Source organism: Rhinolophus sinicus, chromosome 9 (genome assembly GCF_057876585.1).
Source record: "Rhinolophus sinicus isolate RSI-liver-muscle chromosome 9, RSI-T2T, whole genome shotgun sequence".
Lineage (NCBI taxonomy): Eukaryota > Metazoa > Chordata > Mammalia > Chiroptera > Rhinolophidae > Rhinolophus > Rhinolophus sinicus.
The window spans coordinates 17,153,070-17,169,142 of NC_142509.1; the positions used below are offsets into that span (position 1 = coordinate 17,153,070).

Sequence of the window (16,073 nt, forward strand, 5' to 3'; positions counted from 1 at the left end):
GATTATTTCCTCTTCTATTTGAAACATTCTCAGTTGTCTGTGCAGGTGGAGCCACCCTGGCCTGTTTCTTACACCGCTGATCCTCTTTCCCGACCCCAGAAACACCTCAAGGATAGTGCGGGTTCCTTCAGTTTTCTTCATCCCTTCTCTGCAGCGGTTCGGCCTCAAAAAGACCACTTTTGGGCGCATTCTTGGGCCTCGGACCGGACCTTGTCCTGCAGGTGTGCAAGGTGCAAAAACCCTTTGTCCCCGTCCCCCTGAGTTCCCTCTCTGTCCCGCCCCTTCAAGTTCAGGCCCCTGGGCCACTCTCGGCCCCTCCGCTATCCTTCCCTCGGCACCCAGAGCCCCGCTGCTTTCGGTGTTGGTCTTCCAGGTCCTAGTGCCCCTCTACCCCGACCCCCGCCCTGAGCCCTCAAATCCTAGGCCTTTCCGAGGCCCTACCGCTCAGGCTCCGCCCCCGAGCCCCACCTCTCTGTTTAGCCAATGGCACACATCCCCCCTCCCGTAGGGCCCGCCCCTCACCATCCCGACCTTAGGCCTCGCCCCTTTAGGGCACTACAACCCAGGCTCCGCCCCCACTCGGCCAATGGTCCGCACGCACTGGGATCGCGCAGGCCCCGCCCCCACCTCGGTGCTCATTGGCTGGCGCCAGCGTCGCGGGCAGGAGGCGGGGCGGCGCGGAGCTGAGCAGGACGGCCGCCATCTTGAGCGGAGCCGGAGTCAGATTCTGAAGCTGCAGTGGACAGTGTGCGCGAGCCGGCGGCCAGCACAGCTGCGGCCCAGTCAGAACCCTCTTCAGTCGCCTTTCCACGCCTGTCCCCGGCCCGGCTCCCCGACCCTCGGCCCGGCACTGTCCGGCCTCCCCGCGGGGTTACGCGGCCGCCCCGGGGACGATGAACGGAGGATAAATGGTGCCCAAGGCAGACAGTGGTGCCTTCCTGCTGCTCTTCCTGCTTGTGCTCACCGTCACCGAGCCGCTGCGACCAGGTGCGCGGGGCGAGGGGCGCGGCGCTGGGGTGCGGGGCGGGGCGGGCTGCCGGGGGCGGGGCGGGCAGTTTGCGGGGCTGGGGTCGCCTGGGACCTCCCTCCTGGGAGGTCGCGGGCGGAGGGCTGCCTGCTGGCTGCCGCGTCCCCAACCTGGAACCGTGGCCTTCCCGGACCGTGCGGTGAATTTACCTGGGCTCGAGCGCCTCGTACACCGTGGAACTTTGTTCTCGAGGGATGTTGCTTTCGGATGCACGTCCGTGGAGCACTGCAAGCTTTGAGGTGGACGGAAACGAGAGTGATGTACGGGGCTCGACCTAACTTTTGGGGCCTGGGAATTCTGTGGCGCGGGAGCTGCGCCTTGGGCGCGCCCTCCTTGCTGGCCCAGCGGCTGGGGTCAGGCGGGGGTACTGGGGGTCGTGAGAGCAGCTCGTGGAGGCACCTGGTTTCCCTTGCTTCCGTCCAGCTGGGACTTGGTTCCTGCGTCTAAGCCCTGGGAATCCCTCGGCTGGAAAGCGGTAGCCTGTCCCTTATTGTCACTCAGAGAGGTGTTGCACTTGAGAAGTGCTCAGCTCAGAGACCGCCCCCGAGGAGGTAACTAGGAGTCTGTCGGGCATCAGGAGCAGGGAGCAAGCTTCCTGGGGCAGAGACTGACGCGCTGCTTCGCGGCTGTGTCACGCCGTCGGAGCCTGGACAGTGCCACCTACTTTGGAGTTCTCCTGCTGTGTGATGATTAAATGCCTTTGGAACTTACCACGTAGCCTGTTTTTGTAAGAAATCCTGTGGTGGGGAATCAGGATCATGTCAGCTAGAAGGTCCCAGACAGTTTTTGTCTCTACCTGTTTCTGGTGTACGCCTCCTCTGAACTGCAGCAAGAAAATCAAATCCCCAAATGCAGGGCCGATTTATCTATCAGGCACAGGAAGCCCAGTGCTGGGGTGTGGCGGAGGGGGGGGGTCACAATTATTTTAATAGCCTGTGAAAATGTTTGATTTCTTTTACAATCAGCGGGAAAGAAAAGTAAAAGAAAAGAAAATCAGCAGGAAAGTAAAAACAAATTTGTAGGTCAGAGAAAATGTACACATACAAACGCGTTCATCTTTATAACAACACAGTTGAAAAGTATGATTCTTAACACTTTTTAATGCAGGTGGGGACGCATGAAGGTAGAAGTGCGGAGGGCCATCTTCTGTTGAGTACTGTCCGGCCTCAGCGGGTGGAGGCAGGCCAGGGAACAAAGCAGTGTGCGGCCCTCCACTGTGCCCTTGCTGGGCTCCTGCCCCAGACACGCTGGACCTCTCAACTCCCCAGTGCCTACCTGGTGGCCAAGAAAACCCTGGGGCCACACGAAATCTGGAGTTTCTCCAGTGATGCTTCTGTGGGCTCCCCAAGTAGCGCTGGTGGTTCAGTGCTTTTAATGTTATCTGAGCAGCAAGGTGACAGGTTGTGGGATAACCTTGGTAAGAATGGAAGCCAGGAAAAGAGCTCCCTGTTGAAGTGGGTACTGTATGGGCTCTTGGGAACGAGAGCCAATGGATTTGTGGGTTGTTGTGATTAAGTCCTTGAGAAAACATGTCTACACCTGTAGACAGGTGAGATGTCATCTGGTTCTGGCTCCTGGGTTCCAGGTTTGCACATCAGATCACTGATGCATCATAACCGTCTTTCATGGGGTGCCTCTGGTTCCAGGTCCAGTATCTCCCTCCTGGACAATGGAGGTAACCGATGTCCCCAACACCTTTTCCTTTGCCGTCTGTCCACATATCCTGCCCAATGGCCAGCAGCAATTTAACAAGCATTTTTGAGTGCGCACTGCCTGCCCATCACGAGGATGTTCAAATGAAGAGAATAAACCCCTCCCTCTGGGAGTGCCCATTAAATGTGGGAGCAGAGACAAAGTGTAAATCAGTCCACTGAGTGTGGGGGCCCAGGCAGATGGCAGACGTGGCTAACCATTTGTACCTATGAAGCAGGGGAGGGTTTCATGGGAGACATAATGTTTAGGTCTGAATTGGGGGCACAAAGGCAGTTCTGGCAGAGGGAGCAAAGTTACCTTTTTTTTTTTTTTAGATTTTTTTTTATTGGGGAAGGGGAACAGGACTTTATTGGGGAACAGTGTGTACTTCCAGGACTTTTTTCCAAGTCAAGTTGTTGTCCTTTCAGTCTTAGTTGTGGAGGGCGCAGCTCAGCTCCAGGTCCAGTTGCCGTTGCTGGTTGCAGGGGGCGCAGCCCACCATCCCCTGCGGGATTCGAGGAATCGAACTGGCAACCTTGTAGTTGAGAGGACACGCTCCAACCATCTGAGCCATTTGGGAGCTCAGATCAAGGTGCCGTGTTCAATCTTAGTTGCAGGGGGCTGAGCCCACCATCCCTTGCGGGACTTGAGGAATTGAACTGTCAACCTTGTGATTGAGAGCCCACTGGCCCATGTGGGACTCGAACCGGCAGCCTTCGGAGTTAGGAGCATGGAGCTCTAACCGCCTACGCCACCGGGCCGGCCCCCAAAGTTACCTTTTAATTCCATGATTGTCCAGATCAGAACTTTTTGCAGCCCCCAATGGTTTCTTGACTCGCCCTACGAAACCTGTGTGACTTCACCTGGTTCCCTGTCTTTGGGCAGCGAGGGCGTGTCTCACTCTGGGTCAGATGCTCTCCTTGGGTGTACTCTGTGTCCTTTCAGGCAGGGGTCTGCTAGCTGCACTTTCAAAGAGGGTGTTGCTTTGGTCTTAGCCTGCATTCTTTCTGTTGGAATCCTGGCTTAGACCCATACTTAGGTGTGAGGAGGGCGCCAGTTAGAACCTGCTTCCCTGGAGGGAGAGAGGGAGGGAGGGCGGCGGGCAGGCAGGCGGGTGAGGGGGATAGGATGTCCTCTGATTTCTGCCAGGTGGAGCCCTTGAGGACTGGGACCAAGGCACTTTCGGCTCCCCTCTGATGCAGGCCAGGGCATGAAGCTTTTTACAGCATGGGGGCAATGGGCAACATGAGAGTGCTGAACTTGACCTTTTGCCAAAGTTTCTTTTAAATGCATGTCTGATCTTGGTTGACTGAGGATGTGTTACATGCCAGGCGCTGTTCTAGCAGTAGTAACACATGTGTTGATTACGTTAACTCTTAGGTGGTCCCTGTTGAGGTAGATACTGTTATTAGCACCACTTACATATGGGGAAATTGAAATACCGAGAGCTCATCAAGCGAAGTGGCTGAGATGAGATTTAATCCTAGAAATCTGGCCTGACCCCCATCGTGCACTCTTGGCTGGGGCTTCGTCTAGTCCAGCGGTGTGAGTCCTGTGCTGGCCACTTCTCTTCTGATTGACCCAGTGGTTCACCAGTGGAGATGCTGAACCTTTTTCTATCTGAATATTTTGGTCAGGGGGCTAGAACCAGCCCTTCCTCCAAATTCCTCCTATAGTTAGCCATAATGACCAGTGAAGATGTGTGTTATGCCCATCGGGGGTGTGGGGACCTCTGCTAAGGGTCAACAAACAGAGGCATTTAGGGACCACTGACTGTGCTGTCATTTCACTGACCCTTTATCGGTACAGGTGCAGCATCGATTGCTGATTCTAAAACTGTATTTTTTCTAGCATCAATTATGAAAGAAAATCATACCCTGGTTTCAGCCACAGCTCCGTCCAGGGTGACCCCACTATACATGGCCGAGAAAACACTTGTCTTCCCTGAGTGAGCACTGTCTCCGCTGACGTCTCCAGGCCTCTTGGTGAGGAGCAGGACTGGAGCTGTCTTTCTTGGGAAAAAGAAAGCTGGCTGGGAGAGGCAAAGGACTTGCATAAGGTCACACAGCTGGTGAACTGCATAGCTAGGATTCAAACCCGGGTGAGCTGGCTCACAGTTCCGAGTTCTTTCCCCTTCGCCATTAGGGACTCGGAGGAGCCTGCTGGCTGTGCTGAACTAATAGTTCCTCAGTGAGCTGACAAGTGGCCACAGCGCCTTGCCCCAGGAGCAGCGCCTGTGTTAGCGAGTAGGAAGGCAGGGATACTTTATAAGCAGAAGTGGCCAAAGCTCACAGAAGTCGCTGGAAAGTTGAGCCCCAAGTGCCTTCTAAGTTTGGAGCTTTTCCTTCCACAGCCACCACCCAATAGGTACCATTGTAGAGCTTGCCCTGCTGGCAGATCAGGCTTTGGGCTTTACAGTTTCATTCTTTTTAGTTGCGAAGTAGTGTAACACTTTCCAACCTTACTAGCTAATAATGAATTTTTTTCTTTTAATAAAGCCTTTTTTGGGGAAAGGATTTCAAACTTACAGAAAAGGTGCCAGAATAAAATTAGTGCGAAGAACGCTTGCATATCTTGTACTAGAGTACCTATTGTTGGCATTTTATTTTCTTTTATTTGCCTTATCCCCCCTGTGTATTCGTGTGCTCGGGCGTAGATATGTATGCACGCACCTAATTTTTTTCTGAACCGTTTGAGAGGAAGTTGCATCCGTCATGACCCTTCCCCCCTGAACACTGGTTGCTTCAGAGAGCGCAGGAAGCTCCTGGTACTTGGTGCCTCAGGGAGATGTAAGGTGATGCTCCCCCTCCCATTGCCTGTGTGCACCTTGTAACAAGCCCTCACTACCACCTGCTGTGTGCCAGGCACTGTGTCACCACAGGGTGGGCTTGAGGGCACAGGACGGGCTGTGGTTAAAGCTTCGGTTGGCCCAGGTGGCAGCTAGTCAGAGTTAGGATTTCATTCAGTTGGTGGTTCTCGCCTTAGGAATGCGGAATGTGCTAGTGCAAACTGAGGCAATGCGTCTGTACCTTCTCGCTGCTGTTGCGCTGGGTCTTTCCTGTTCCGCTGGCCCACAGCCTTTTTGTCCTGCTTCCCAGGCCTCGCTCACAGCGACAGCATGTGTGCGTACATCCTGGGAGCTGATCTCGGTGTGGGCCCTTTCTGCGTGCGTGGCCTCTTACCTCTGCCTCTCCCTCTCCTTGGCGTAGGGAAGCACCTTGTAGATTCTTGACTCTTAAGTGGAATGTGTTGGTGACACATTAGGACCTAGTAGATAGCAAGAGACTTTTCTTTGGTATGCTGCTAAATTGTTGCCTCTTCACACTTGCTTTTGTATTTGGGGTACTGAGGAGTTGGTGACCAGCCCCTTCTTCCTGTCTGCAAGCAGGTTGGTGATCCCAAGACCCCAATTTTGGGCCAACAGTTTGCCAGAGGGATGGATGGGATCGCAGTGTGGTTTTTAATGTGACAACTATATTTTTGTTACCAGTTGACTTGGGATGTTTAGTAAAAGAGTCCTGCTGCTGTCAGATGGGCCACAGTCTTGGCAGGGCAGGGGGCGTGGCATCGGGCTGCGGTGGGAATGCAGCGGGCCAGGGACCCCGGTATCTTGAGGCTTCTGGCCATCCACCTGGGAGGAAGGAGCGGGAGGAAGGAGCGCTGAGGTCTGGCCTTCCTTTAAACGAGCTGTCTGTAGGAGTGGCTGCGGTGAGATCAAGTCTCATGTGGTGGTTTAAGAATATGGACGCTAGAGCCGTACTACCGGGGGTCAAGTCCTGCTTTCCTGTCCACTCTGACTTCTCTGTGTCTCAGTTTCCTCATCTATAACATGGACACAGTAATAGAACTTACGTCATAGAGATGTGAGAATTAAAGTGGGTAGGTATAAAGTTCTAAGAAGTGTCTGATATAAAGCAAATGCTTCATAAAGGCCAACTATTAGCGTTATGTACAAATAGACTTCAGGGAGTCCCCCCCTTTACACTGTAAGCAGGCTTCCATGTGCGCGCATGCCGCACAGGGCATATTTCTCAGGAGAGGGTCCAGTCTGTCCCGTCCCCCCCTCCACAGCCCTGGGAGGCAGCAGAGTGCAGTGGCTTTGAGCAGTGTCTGACACATAGTGAGTGCGAAATGAGTCTGGCCATTTTAGTGACTGAGGGGGTGTGTGTGGCGCGCCGAGAGCCCATAAAACAGCCGCAGTGCTTTGGACAGCGCTAGGATTGTTCATACTGACATGTTTTGCTCTTTGTCACGTTCATGCTGTGTCCCTTGGGGCTGGTCTGGCACAGAGTGGGCACTCAGAAATCAGTTATTGAATAAATGCACAAATGGCTATTTATATTTTGACATAAAGAGCAACAGCTCCCTTAGCCAGCGGGCCTTGCAGCTGCCCTTGGGGGGGCGGGTAGTGGTGAGGACGAGAGCCTTGTGGCTGCCTGCAGAACGCCTGTAGAGGACCGGTGGGGGTGGTGCTGCAGAGCCAGATGGCCTGGGCCTCACACTGAGGGGAGCTTGCTTCTGCAGATGTAGCTGGGCGGAGAGGTGAGAGCAGGTGAGGGCTGCACACAAACGTGCATCCTCACGAAAGTTCACCAGCCGCCCAGCCTGGGGTTGGTGCAGTTTGGAGCCCAGCGCCTGGCTGCCTCTCTGATGGACTTGCCTGGCACTGAGGCTTGCGAAGCGGACTGCCCCTTCGTGAGGAAGTGACCTGTCCTTCCCCAGGCCATTGCACAATACAAGCCTTGCTTAAGGGCTGTGGTACTAGGGCTGCACACACTTGCCTCTTGGCCTTCTCTCCCTCTTCTCTGCCTAGTGTGGCCATCGCTTCAGTGAGCCTGGACTGGTGGTTGTCCTTAGTCAGTGCTCCTTCTGGCTTCTGGATCCCTAGTCGCCAACCATCAGTTTCATCAGCTTGTCTGTCTGCCCTCAGCTGTTGACCGCTCCGTGTTGAGCAGGTCAGAGCGGAGAGAAGAGCCCCCTTGGGTATGCTGGACCAAGAGGGCTTCCAGGCCCACCCCTCTGCTCCCGCCCTGTCGCAGAAGCCTTGTTCCCGGGCGGTCTTTCTTGAGGAGTTGATTACAGTAGAGAGCGTTTCTTGGAACTTCTTGGGGTGCTGGACAAGGGACAGGAGACACGAGCTTCCAGGACCCCCATGCTCTTAGGTTAACAGGGTCTTCTGATGCAGAGGCCTTTCCAGTGCCCCTGGCTACCTCCTAAGGTCCCTGGTTTGAGGACATATAAAGGTTTGTGGTCTTAGAAGACAGAACAAGAGGACTGGGAATATCTGATAGGGATGAGGCTTGCTTGGGACCCAAGCAGGCTTTCGCTGCAGCCCTCAGTGGTTTTTTGGCCACTCCTGAAAGAGGGGGACAGTCTTCCGGTGTGAAGAATGTGTGTGCAGATCAATGTGGTAAGCCACAGTGAAGGCCCAGGACAGTAGGGAAGACACTCTTACATAATATATTTTACATAAATGGAATTACACTTTTTATACAATTTCTTGACTTTTTCATTTGACAGTGTTTTGGAGATCTTTGTAAGTCACTACATAAAGCCTGACTTCATTCTTTTTTTTTTTCCTTTATGAAGACTTTGTCTTACTTTGTTTTGTCTGTGGTTTGGTTCTGGGAGAGACCTCTTATCAAAACTTCATCAACCATAAGCTGCAATTTAGTGAAACTTACAGTTAGAGATGGTACGGCCAATACAATAAGCTGGGGACCTAACTCATAAAGTACACAAACAATACTTTCAACGGACTGTTCCCAGACTCTCATGGATTTGTCTGAGTCGAAAACTATATCTGCAACAACTCTAGGTTGGACTCCTAGTTTTTACATGTCTTTATGCTATAACTCATATGTGTGCTTATTTATCTAAATGGCATAATTTCACCAATGATAATTTAGAGGAACTTTGACATGAACAAAACTATTCAGTTGAGAGGTACATTAAAGGCAAAAATGAAACCAAATCCCAAAGAGCTAATGGTCTGCATTTTTTTTTATTTGTATGAGGAGGCCTTAATTCCAAAAAGAATTAAGATTTCAAAACACCTCCCTTCGTAGGGAGGCAGGGGATGTTTCAATCTTTTTTTTTTTTTTTTTTTTTTTAAATTGGGGAATATTGGGGAACAGTGTGTTTTTCCAGGATCCATCAGCTCCAAGTCAAATCATTCTTTTCAGTCTTGTTGTGGAGAGCGCAGCTCACTGGCCCGTGTGGGAATCGAACTGGTGACATTGGTGTTATGAGCACTGCACTCTAACCAACTGAGCCAACCAGCTGCCCCATCAGTCTTTTTTTAAAAAAAAACTTTTTACTTTAGAAACATTTAATACCTACAGAAAAGTTACAAGAATAGTAGCTGTGTACAGTTTACCTAAATTCACCAGTTGCACGTGCTTTCTCTATACACAGATATAAAAATATAACTATGTATGCATGCACTATTTTTTTGTGTGTGTGGAACTACCTGAAACTAAGTTGTAGACCCTTCATTTCTAAATCCCTCAGTTTATATTTAGCACGGTATACCGTGCTAGTACGGCATAGCTATCAAATTTAGGAAGTTTTCTATTGATGTACTATTAACCATATCTTTATTTCGTCAGTTTTCCATTTACATCTATTTCATCACAGTAATTGGTAAGGAAATATCTCATTTTCAAATCGGTTGTAATATTTCCTGGGTGAATTAAAAAATCATTTTTTAAAGTATATACTACTTATAGTGTTAACATATCCGTTTCATTAGTATATATTGCCATTTGCTTAAAATATTTTTTCCAATTTTGCTTCTGTGGTATGAAGAGAGAATTATGCATGTTGAGTAAAGGATTGCTCAGCATCAGTAAAACGAAAGGCCAAGGAGAATTTGTAACAATTGCATTCTTTAGATTTTGGCATTAGTAAATACTGTTAATTGTTTTATGAAGTATGATCAAACGATACGGTGAATGGTTAAAAAAACATTATTACAGTTGCATTGTCATGGCTGCCTCAGTGTCCTGAATCAACTCAAAATGTTTATGGTCATTTTGACTTTGGGGAAGACCCAGAAGTCGCACGGTGCCAGATCCGGTGAATAAGGTGGATGATGACGCACCGTAATGTTTTTATTTGACAGAAATTGCCATATACCAAAAGCAATGTGTGACATGGAGCGCTGTCATGATGGAGGATGATTTACGGCACACTTTAAATAAAATGCACCTTCTCTTAACCGTAGCTCACACCCGACTGACTGCACCAAACAAGTTGAAACTTGTCACACACTGTTACTGAGGTTTGATGCACCGCTTCCCGTATTGAAGATCCCTGCCTTTCCGTTGGATGGCATTCAGCAGCAGCCTTCACAGTATTTTTTTATCACAATGGAAAAGCTCCAGGTCACACATCGCTTCTGGTACATGGCGATTTCTGTCAAATAAAAACATTATGGGGGCAGCCGGATGGCTCAGTTGGTTAGAGCGCGAGCTCTCAACAACAAGGTTGCAGGTTCAATTCCCACATGGGATGGTGGGCTGTGCCCTCTGCAACTGAAGATTGAAAACGGTGACTGGACTTGGAGCTGAGCTGCGCCCTCCACGACTAGATTGAAGGACAACGACTTGGAGCTGACGGGCCCTGGAGAGACAAACTGTTCCCCAATACTCCCCAATAAAATTTATAAAAACAAACAAACCCCCCCAAAACATTATGGTGTGACCTCATCCACCTTATTCACTAGATCTGGCACCGTGTGACTTCTGGCTCTTCCCCAAAGTCAAATGACCACGAAAAGAAACCGTTTTGAATCGATTCAGGACATCAAGGCAGCCACAACAGTGCAACTAAAGACACTCACGAAAGAGGACTTCCAGAACTGCTTCAGAAAGTGGCAAGAACAATGGGATAAGTGTGTTTGAAGCAAGGGGGAGTATTTAGAGGGGGATTAATGGCAGTGTGTCTTTTACTGTAAAAACAGTTTTTTTTATTTAAACGTACCGTATTGTTTGATCACACCTCATATTTTATTTAAAATCTTCTCATGACCTGTGTTAAAAATTGCTTTGTAACACTAACTGCACTGTGGTGTCCTGGGTTTAATCTTGGAACAGGAAAAGGACATTAGTGGAACAACTAGTGGAATTTGAATAGTCTGGAATTCCGCTCATAGCAGTGTACCGATGTTGGTTTTCTAGTTGTGACAAATGTGACATGGTAGTGTAAGATTAACAACAGGGGAAACGGGCATATGGGAACTTTTCTGTGAAATTACCCTAGAATCAAAGTTTATTTAAAAAGTTATTTTGTGATAATACTTGAATATTTAAAAATGAATTACTTCTCATTTCTAAGAGTCCTGAGACCTCATTGTCCTAGTTTTGTCATTGTGATTTTGGCAAATCACTCTTTTTGATTTCAGTTGCTTCCTGGAGAAAATAAATGGACAGCTTAGAAGTCCTGGGGTCATTTGGGCTTGAGTGTGTTTAATCAACTCCCAGTCCCACTGTCCATCACCGTTTGCATTTCTTATGTATGCTCCCCATGGCCCATGTTCATGCTGCCATCGTTTCTGGGGTGTGCCGTGGTGTGGGGGCTGCTGTCTGATGGTGGGCCCGAGCTTGGCCAGGGAGTCTGGCTGTAGTCATGTACATGATTTACCTGACAGCCCTCCCTGGGGGTAGGCAATGAGGCAGGCGGTGGGTCTGTTTTGAAGATTAGGATGCCAGGGCCCAGAGAGAATAATTACCTTGCCTGGTGATGTCACTGGCCTTACGGTAGAAGAGGCAGAAACCGGAAACTGAGGACTGCTTTATTGAGCCAGGTGCCCTGTCTCCTGCGCGATTCCAAAATAAGATGAGAAAGCAGTGCTCCTGCAGGGAGCAGTGGAGATGCACCATCTGGCGCCCACCTGCCGAGGAGGAGGCACCTTTTCAGTGCTCACGGCCATCTCGTGTGAACACTGACACTGTCACAGTCCTTTGCACCTGGCTGAGGTTCAGGGAGATAGTGCTGTAGGGTCTCCCCGCTGACCTCACCACCCTGTGACTCCAGGCAAGTGAACATGTTTATTTTGAGAGGCCTGGGAGGCTTGTTGATAATCTTAACCACTCACCTCCTTGTGGATTTTGAACTATGTAAATATATTACCTCTTAAGAAACATTAATAAAAGTAAATGATCAGAAAAGGGTATTTTAAAGTAGAATATTTCATGTACCTAAATGTAAAACTGATAGTACTTGTAAAACTAAAAATGAATAGGACACACATAAAACAGTGTTGTAAAAGTCTGTGTAGATGCTGAATGTGGGTACTCGTATCAACCTTATTTTACAGATGAAGAAACAGAGCTTGGGAGAATAAGTGACTTGCCCGAAGTCACACAGCCTGTTGCTATTTGAAACCTGGGCAACTTAGTGCTCACGCTCTGCTATTGCACAGCTTCAGTAGGTACTTCGTTACCCTTAGCTCTTTTGCCATCTGCTCCTTCTCATCTTTATCCTCTTGCCTGTTCAACTTGAACTTCCTTGCCCACCAGCTTTTCTTGTCTTTCTCCTGTAGCCTGGGCCACCAGTGAGTGCCACAGTGCTAACTCCCCGTCTCACCTGCCCCCTGCCTTCAGCTGTGTCCTCAGGAATGCCTTTCAGGCTGCCTGGCATGTGGCCTGTGGGGAGCTGGAAGCATCCCTTGCTGGCCTGGTCTTGACCTTGGTTCTTAGCTGCTGCTGCGGTTGTCCTGTCATCATCATCATCCTCATCACCTCCTACCCTCCCCCCACTTCTGAGCATCACGCACTCTACTAAGTACTTGGTGTGCAATAGCTTAGTTAACTCTATAACCCTACTTTTTATTTGTATCTATTAGTAAAGATTTTATTGTGGAAGGGGAACAACAAGACTTTATTGGGGAACAGTGTGTACTTCCAGGACTTTTTCCAAGTCAAGTTCTTGTCCTTTGAATCTTAGTTGTGGAGGGCGCAGCTCAGCTCCAGGTCCAGTTGCCGTTGTTAGTTGCAGGGGGCGCAGCCCACCATCCCTTGCAGGAGTTGAACCGGCAACCTTGTGGTTGAGAGGACGCGCTCCAACCAACTGAGCCATCCTGGAGCTCAGCGGCTGCTTAGCTCAAGGTGCCGTGTTCGATCTTAGTTGCAGGGGGCGTTGCCCACCATCCCTTGTGGGACTCGAGGAATCAAACTGGCAACCTTGTGGTTGAGAGCCCACTGGTCCATGTGGGAATCGAACCGGCAGCCTTCAGAGTTAGGAGCATGGAGCTCCAACCACCTGAGCCACTGGGCCGGCCCCTATGACCCTACTTTTTAGGTAGAGTTTTTGGTATGTTGGCTCTTACTCTTGATTTCAGTTCTGAAATAAATGTATGAAATGAAAATGTCAGGCTGTAAATGTTACCTTTGAGCATTCTTTAAAGAAGCCCATTAATGATAAGCTTTGTGCTTTTGCAAGTGTAACTCCTGAGGGGGTTCAAGTGGGTGCTGAGCTAGCCTAAGGGAGGAGCCATTGACAAATCTGCCGTTGGTTGGATCTCCCTTTAGGATGCCTCAGATTTACAGTCCAGCGTTCTGCATGAGTTTCTTTATTTGGTTTTCTTATTATCCATGTGACTTTAAAGTCCCTCATTTTACAAGTGGGAAACTGGCCTGGAGAGGCGTATGAAGAGACTTCATCTTGTTTTCTCTAAATGGAGATAGTAATAAAACTGACCTTAGAGGATTGTTGACTGGATCCAGGGAAACAAAGTGTAGTGCTGTTTTTTGGGTGGTTTTTGTGGTTAAAAAAACCCATAATATAAAATATGCTATTGCAATCATTTTTTTTTTTAAGTGTGTTTTTCCAGGACCTGTCAGCTCCAAGTCAAGTAGTTGTTTCAATCTAGTTGTGGAGGGCGCAGCTCACAGTGGCTCATGTGGGGATCGAACCAGCAACCTTGTTAAGAGCACCGCGCTCTAACCAACTGAGCTAAGCAGCCGCCCCTCGTAACCATTTATAAGTGCACAATGCAGTAGTGTTAACGATATACATCTTGTTGTGCAACATCTGTAGAACTTTTTCATCTTGCAAAACTGAAACTCAATACCCATTGAACAACTCCTTTCCCCCTCCCTCCAGACCCTGGCAGCCACCACTCTATTTTCCATTTTTAGGAGTTTGACTATTTGGATACCTCTTATGAAGTGGAATCATGTAGTATTTGCTTTTTTGTGATTGGCTTATTTCACTTAGTATAATGTCCTCAAGGTTAATCCATGTTGTAGCATATGACAGAATTTCCTTCTTTTTTAGGCTGAATAATATTCCATTGTGTAAATATATCACATTTTCTTTATCTATTCATCTGTGATAGTCATTTAAATTGCTTCCATCTCTTGGCTATTGTGAATATTGCTGCAATGAACATGGACGTGCAAATATCTCTTGGAGATCCTGTTTTCAGTTCTTTTTGATACATACTAAGAATTGAGCTGCTGGATCATGTGGTAATTCTAGTTTTAATTTTTTAAGGAACCTCCATAATGTTTTCCATGTTGATCGTACCATTTTGCAATCCTATCAGTAATGTCCCAACGATTCCAATTTCTCTGTATCCTCACCAACACTTATTATTTTCTGGGTTTTTTGTTTTGTTTTGTTTTGTTTTGTTTTATAGTGGCCATTATAAAGGGCCTGGGGTAATATCTGATTGTGGTTTTTATTTGCTTTTCCCTGTGATTAGTGATGTTGATCATCTTTTCATATTCTTGTTGGCCATTTGTATGTCTTCTTCAGGGAAATATTTATTCATCCTTTGCCCATTTTAGAATTAGGTTGTTTGTTTTTGTTGTTGAGTTTTAGGAGTTCTCTGTATTCTGCGTATTAACCCCTCCTCAGATATATAATTTGCAAATATTTTCAGTTTTTCTGTAGGTTGCCTTTGCACTTTGTTGTTTTTTTAAGTTTGATGTAGTCCCCTTTGTCTGTGCTTTTGGTGTCATATCTGAGAAGTCATTGCTAAATCCAATGTCGTGAAGCTTTTCTCTTACGTTTTCTTCTAGGAGTTGTATAGTTTCAGGTCTTAAACATTTAAGTCTTTAATCATTTTGAGTTAATTTTGTGTATGGTGTAAGGTAATGGATTCAGCTGTGTTCTTTTACAAGTGGATGGTCAGTTTCCCAGCACTATTTGTTATAGAGACTGATCTTTCCCCATGGTGTATCCTTGTCAAACATCATTTGACTAAATAGGTGAGGGTTTATTTCAGGGCCCTCTGTTCTATTCCATTGGCCTATTGATCTGTGTTTATGCCAGTATCAGTGTTTTGGTTACTGTAGCTTTGTAATATGTTTTGAAATCAGGATGTGTGAGGCCTCCAGCTTTGTTAGTTTCTTTCTGAAGATTGTTTTGGCTATTTGGGATCCTTTGAGTTTCCATGTTAATTTTAGGATGGATTTTTCTATTTTGGCAAAAATGTCATTGGCATTTTAATAAGGATTACATTGAATCTGTAGGTTGAGTATTATTGACATCTTCTTAAGTCTTCTAGTTCATGAACATTCTATTTATGTGTGTCGTCTTTAATTTTGCACTGTTTTGTAATTTTCAGTGTACTACTCTTTCACCTCCTTGGTTAGGTTTATTCCTAACTATTTTATTCTTTATGATGCTATTGTAAATGGAATTGTTTTCTTAATTTCCTTTACAGGTTGTTCACTGTTAGTATATAGAAATGTAACTGATGTTTGTGTCCTGCAACTTTGCTGAATTGTTTATTAATTCTAACAGTTTTGCATGCGCGTGTGTGTATGTGTGTGTGTGTAATCTTTAGACATGACATATAAGATCATGTCACCTGCAGAGATCTGTTTACTTCTTCCTTTCCAATTTGGATGCCTTTTTTCTTGTCTAATTGCACTGTCTAGTACTTCTAGTACTGTTTTGAAAAGGAAAGATTTAAAATTATAAGACCTGCCTCTTCTCTCCCGTCACATCCTTTTCTTTGGGGCCTCCCCCCTCTTCTTCTAGGATAACTCACTCTACACAAACATATACCTAAGGAGAAAGTGGAGGGCAGGGCAGATAAGTCAGTGCCCCAGTTGGTCAGCGTCTGAGGACGAAGGTAGTAGGCGATGGTGGTTTCATCCCTTGGATGTAGAACGTGCTTGCTACTTATAAGACGTAAATACTGAAGTTCGACCTTGTCACTGTTCTCCAGTGTCAGCCTTCTGACTCCTTGGCTGCTAGGAGAAAGTAGCTAGCACTCCCCCTGTGCTCCGTGGCCCCCCTGAGCTGTTCATCTAGGCAGGTGACAGGGGAGCAGGGAGCATTCTCACACAGCCTCAGCGGTCAGATGAGCCTCCCCTTCCACAGCGAGGGCTGC

At 47.8% G+C, this 16,073-nt stretch overlaps 1 protein-coding gene across 4 annotated transcripts in view; it reads left to right on the forward strand.

The window, feature by feature from the left end:
- The first annotated feature begins 671 nt into the window (after positions 1-671).
- DGCR2 (DiGeorge syndrome critical region gene 2) overlaps positions 672-16,073 on the forward strand; it is a 79,397-nt gene continuing 63,995 nt past the window's right edge. For all 4 annotated transcript variants that reach the window (XM_074321681.2, XM_019710130.3, XM_074321682.2 and 1 more), the window contains exon 1: positions 672-987. In XM_074321681.2, the coding sequence (XP_074177782.1) occupies positions 909-987 (79 nt within the window). In that variant the 5' untranslated portion in view covers positions 672-908. The remainder of the gene's footprint in view (positions 988-16,073) is intronic.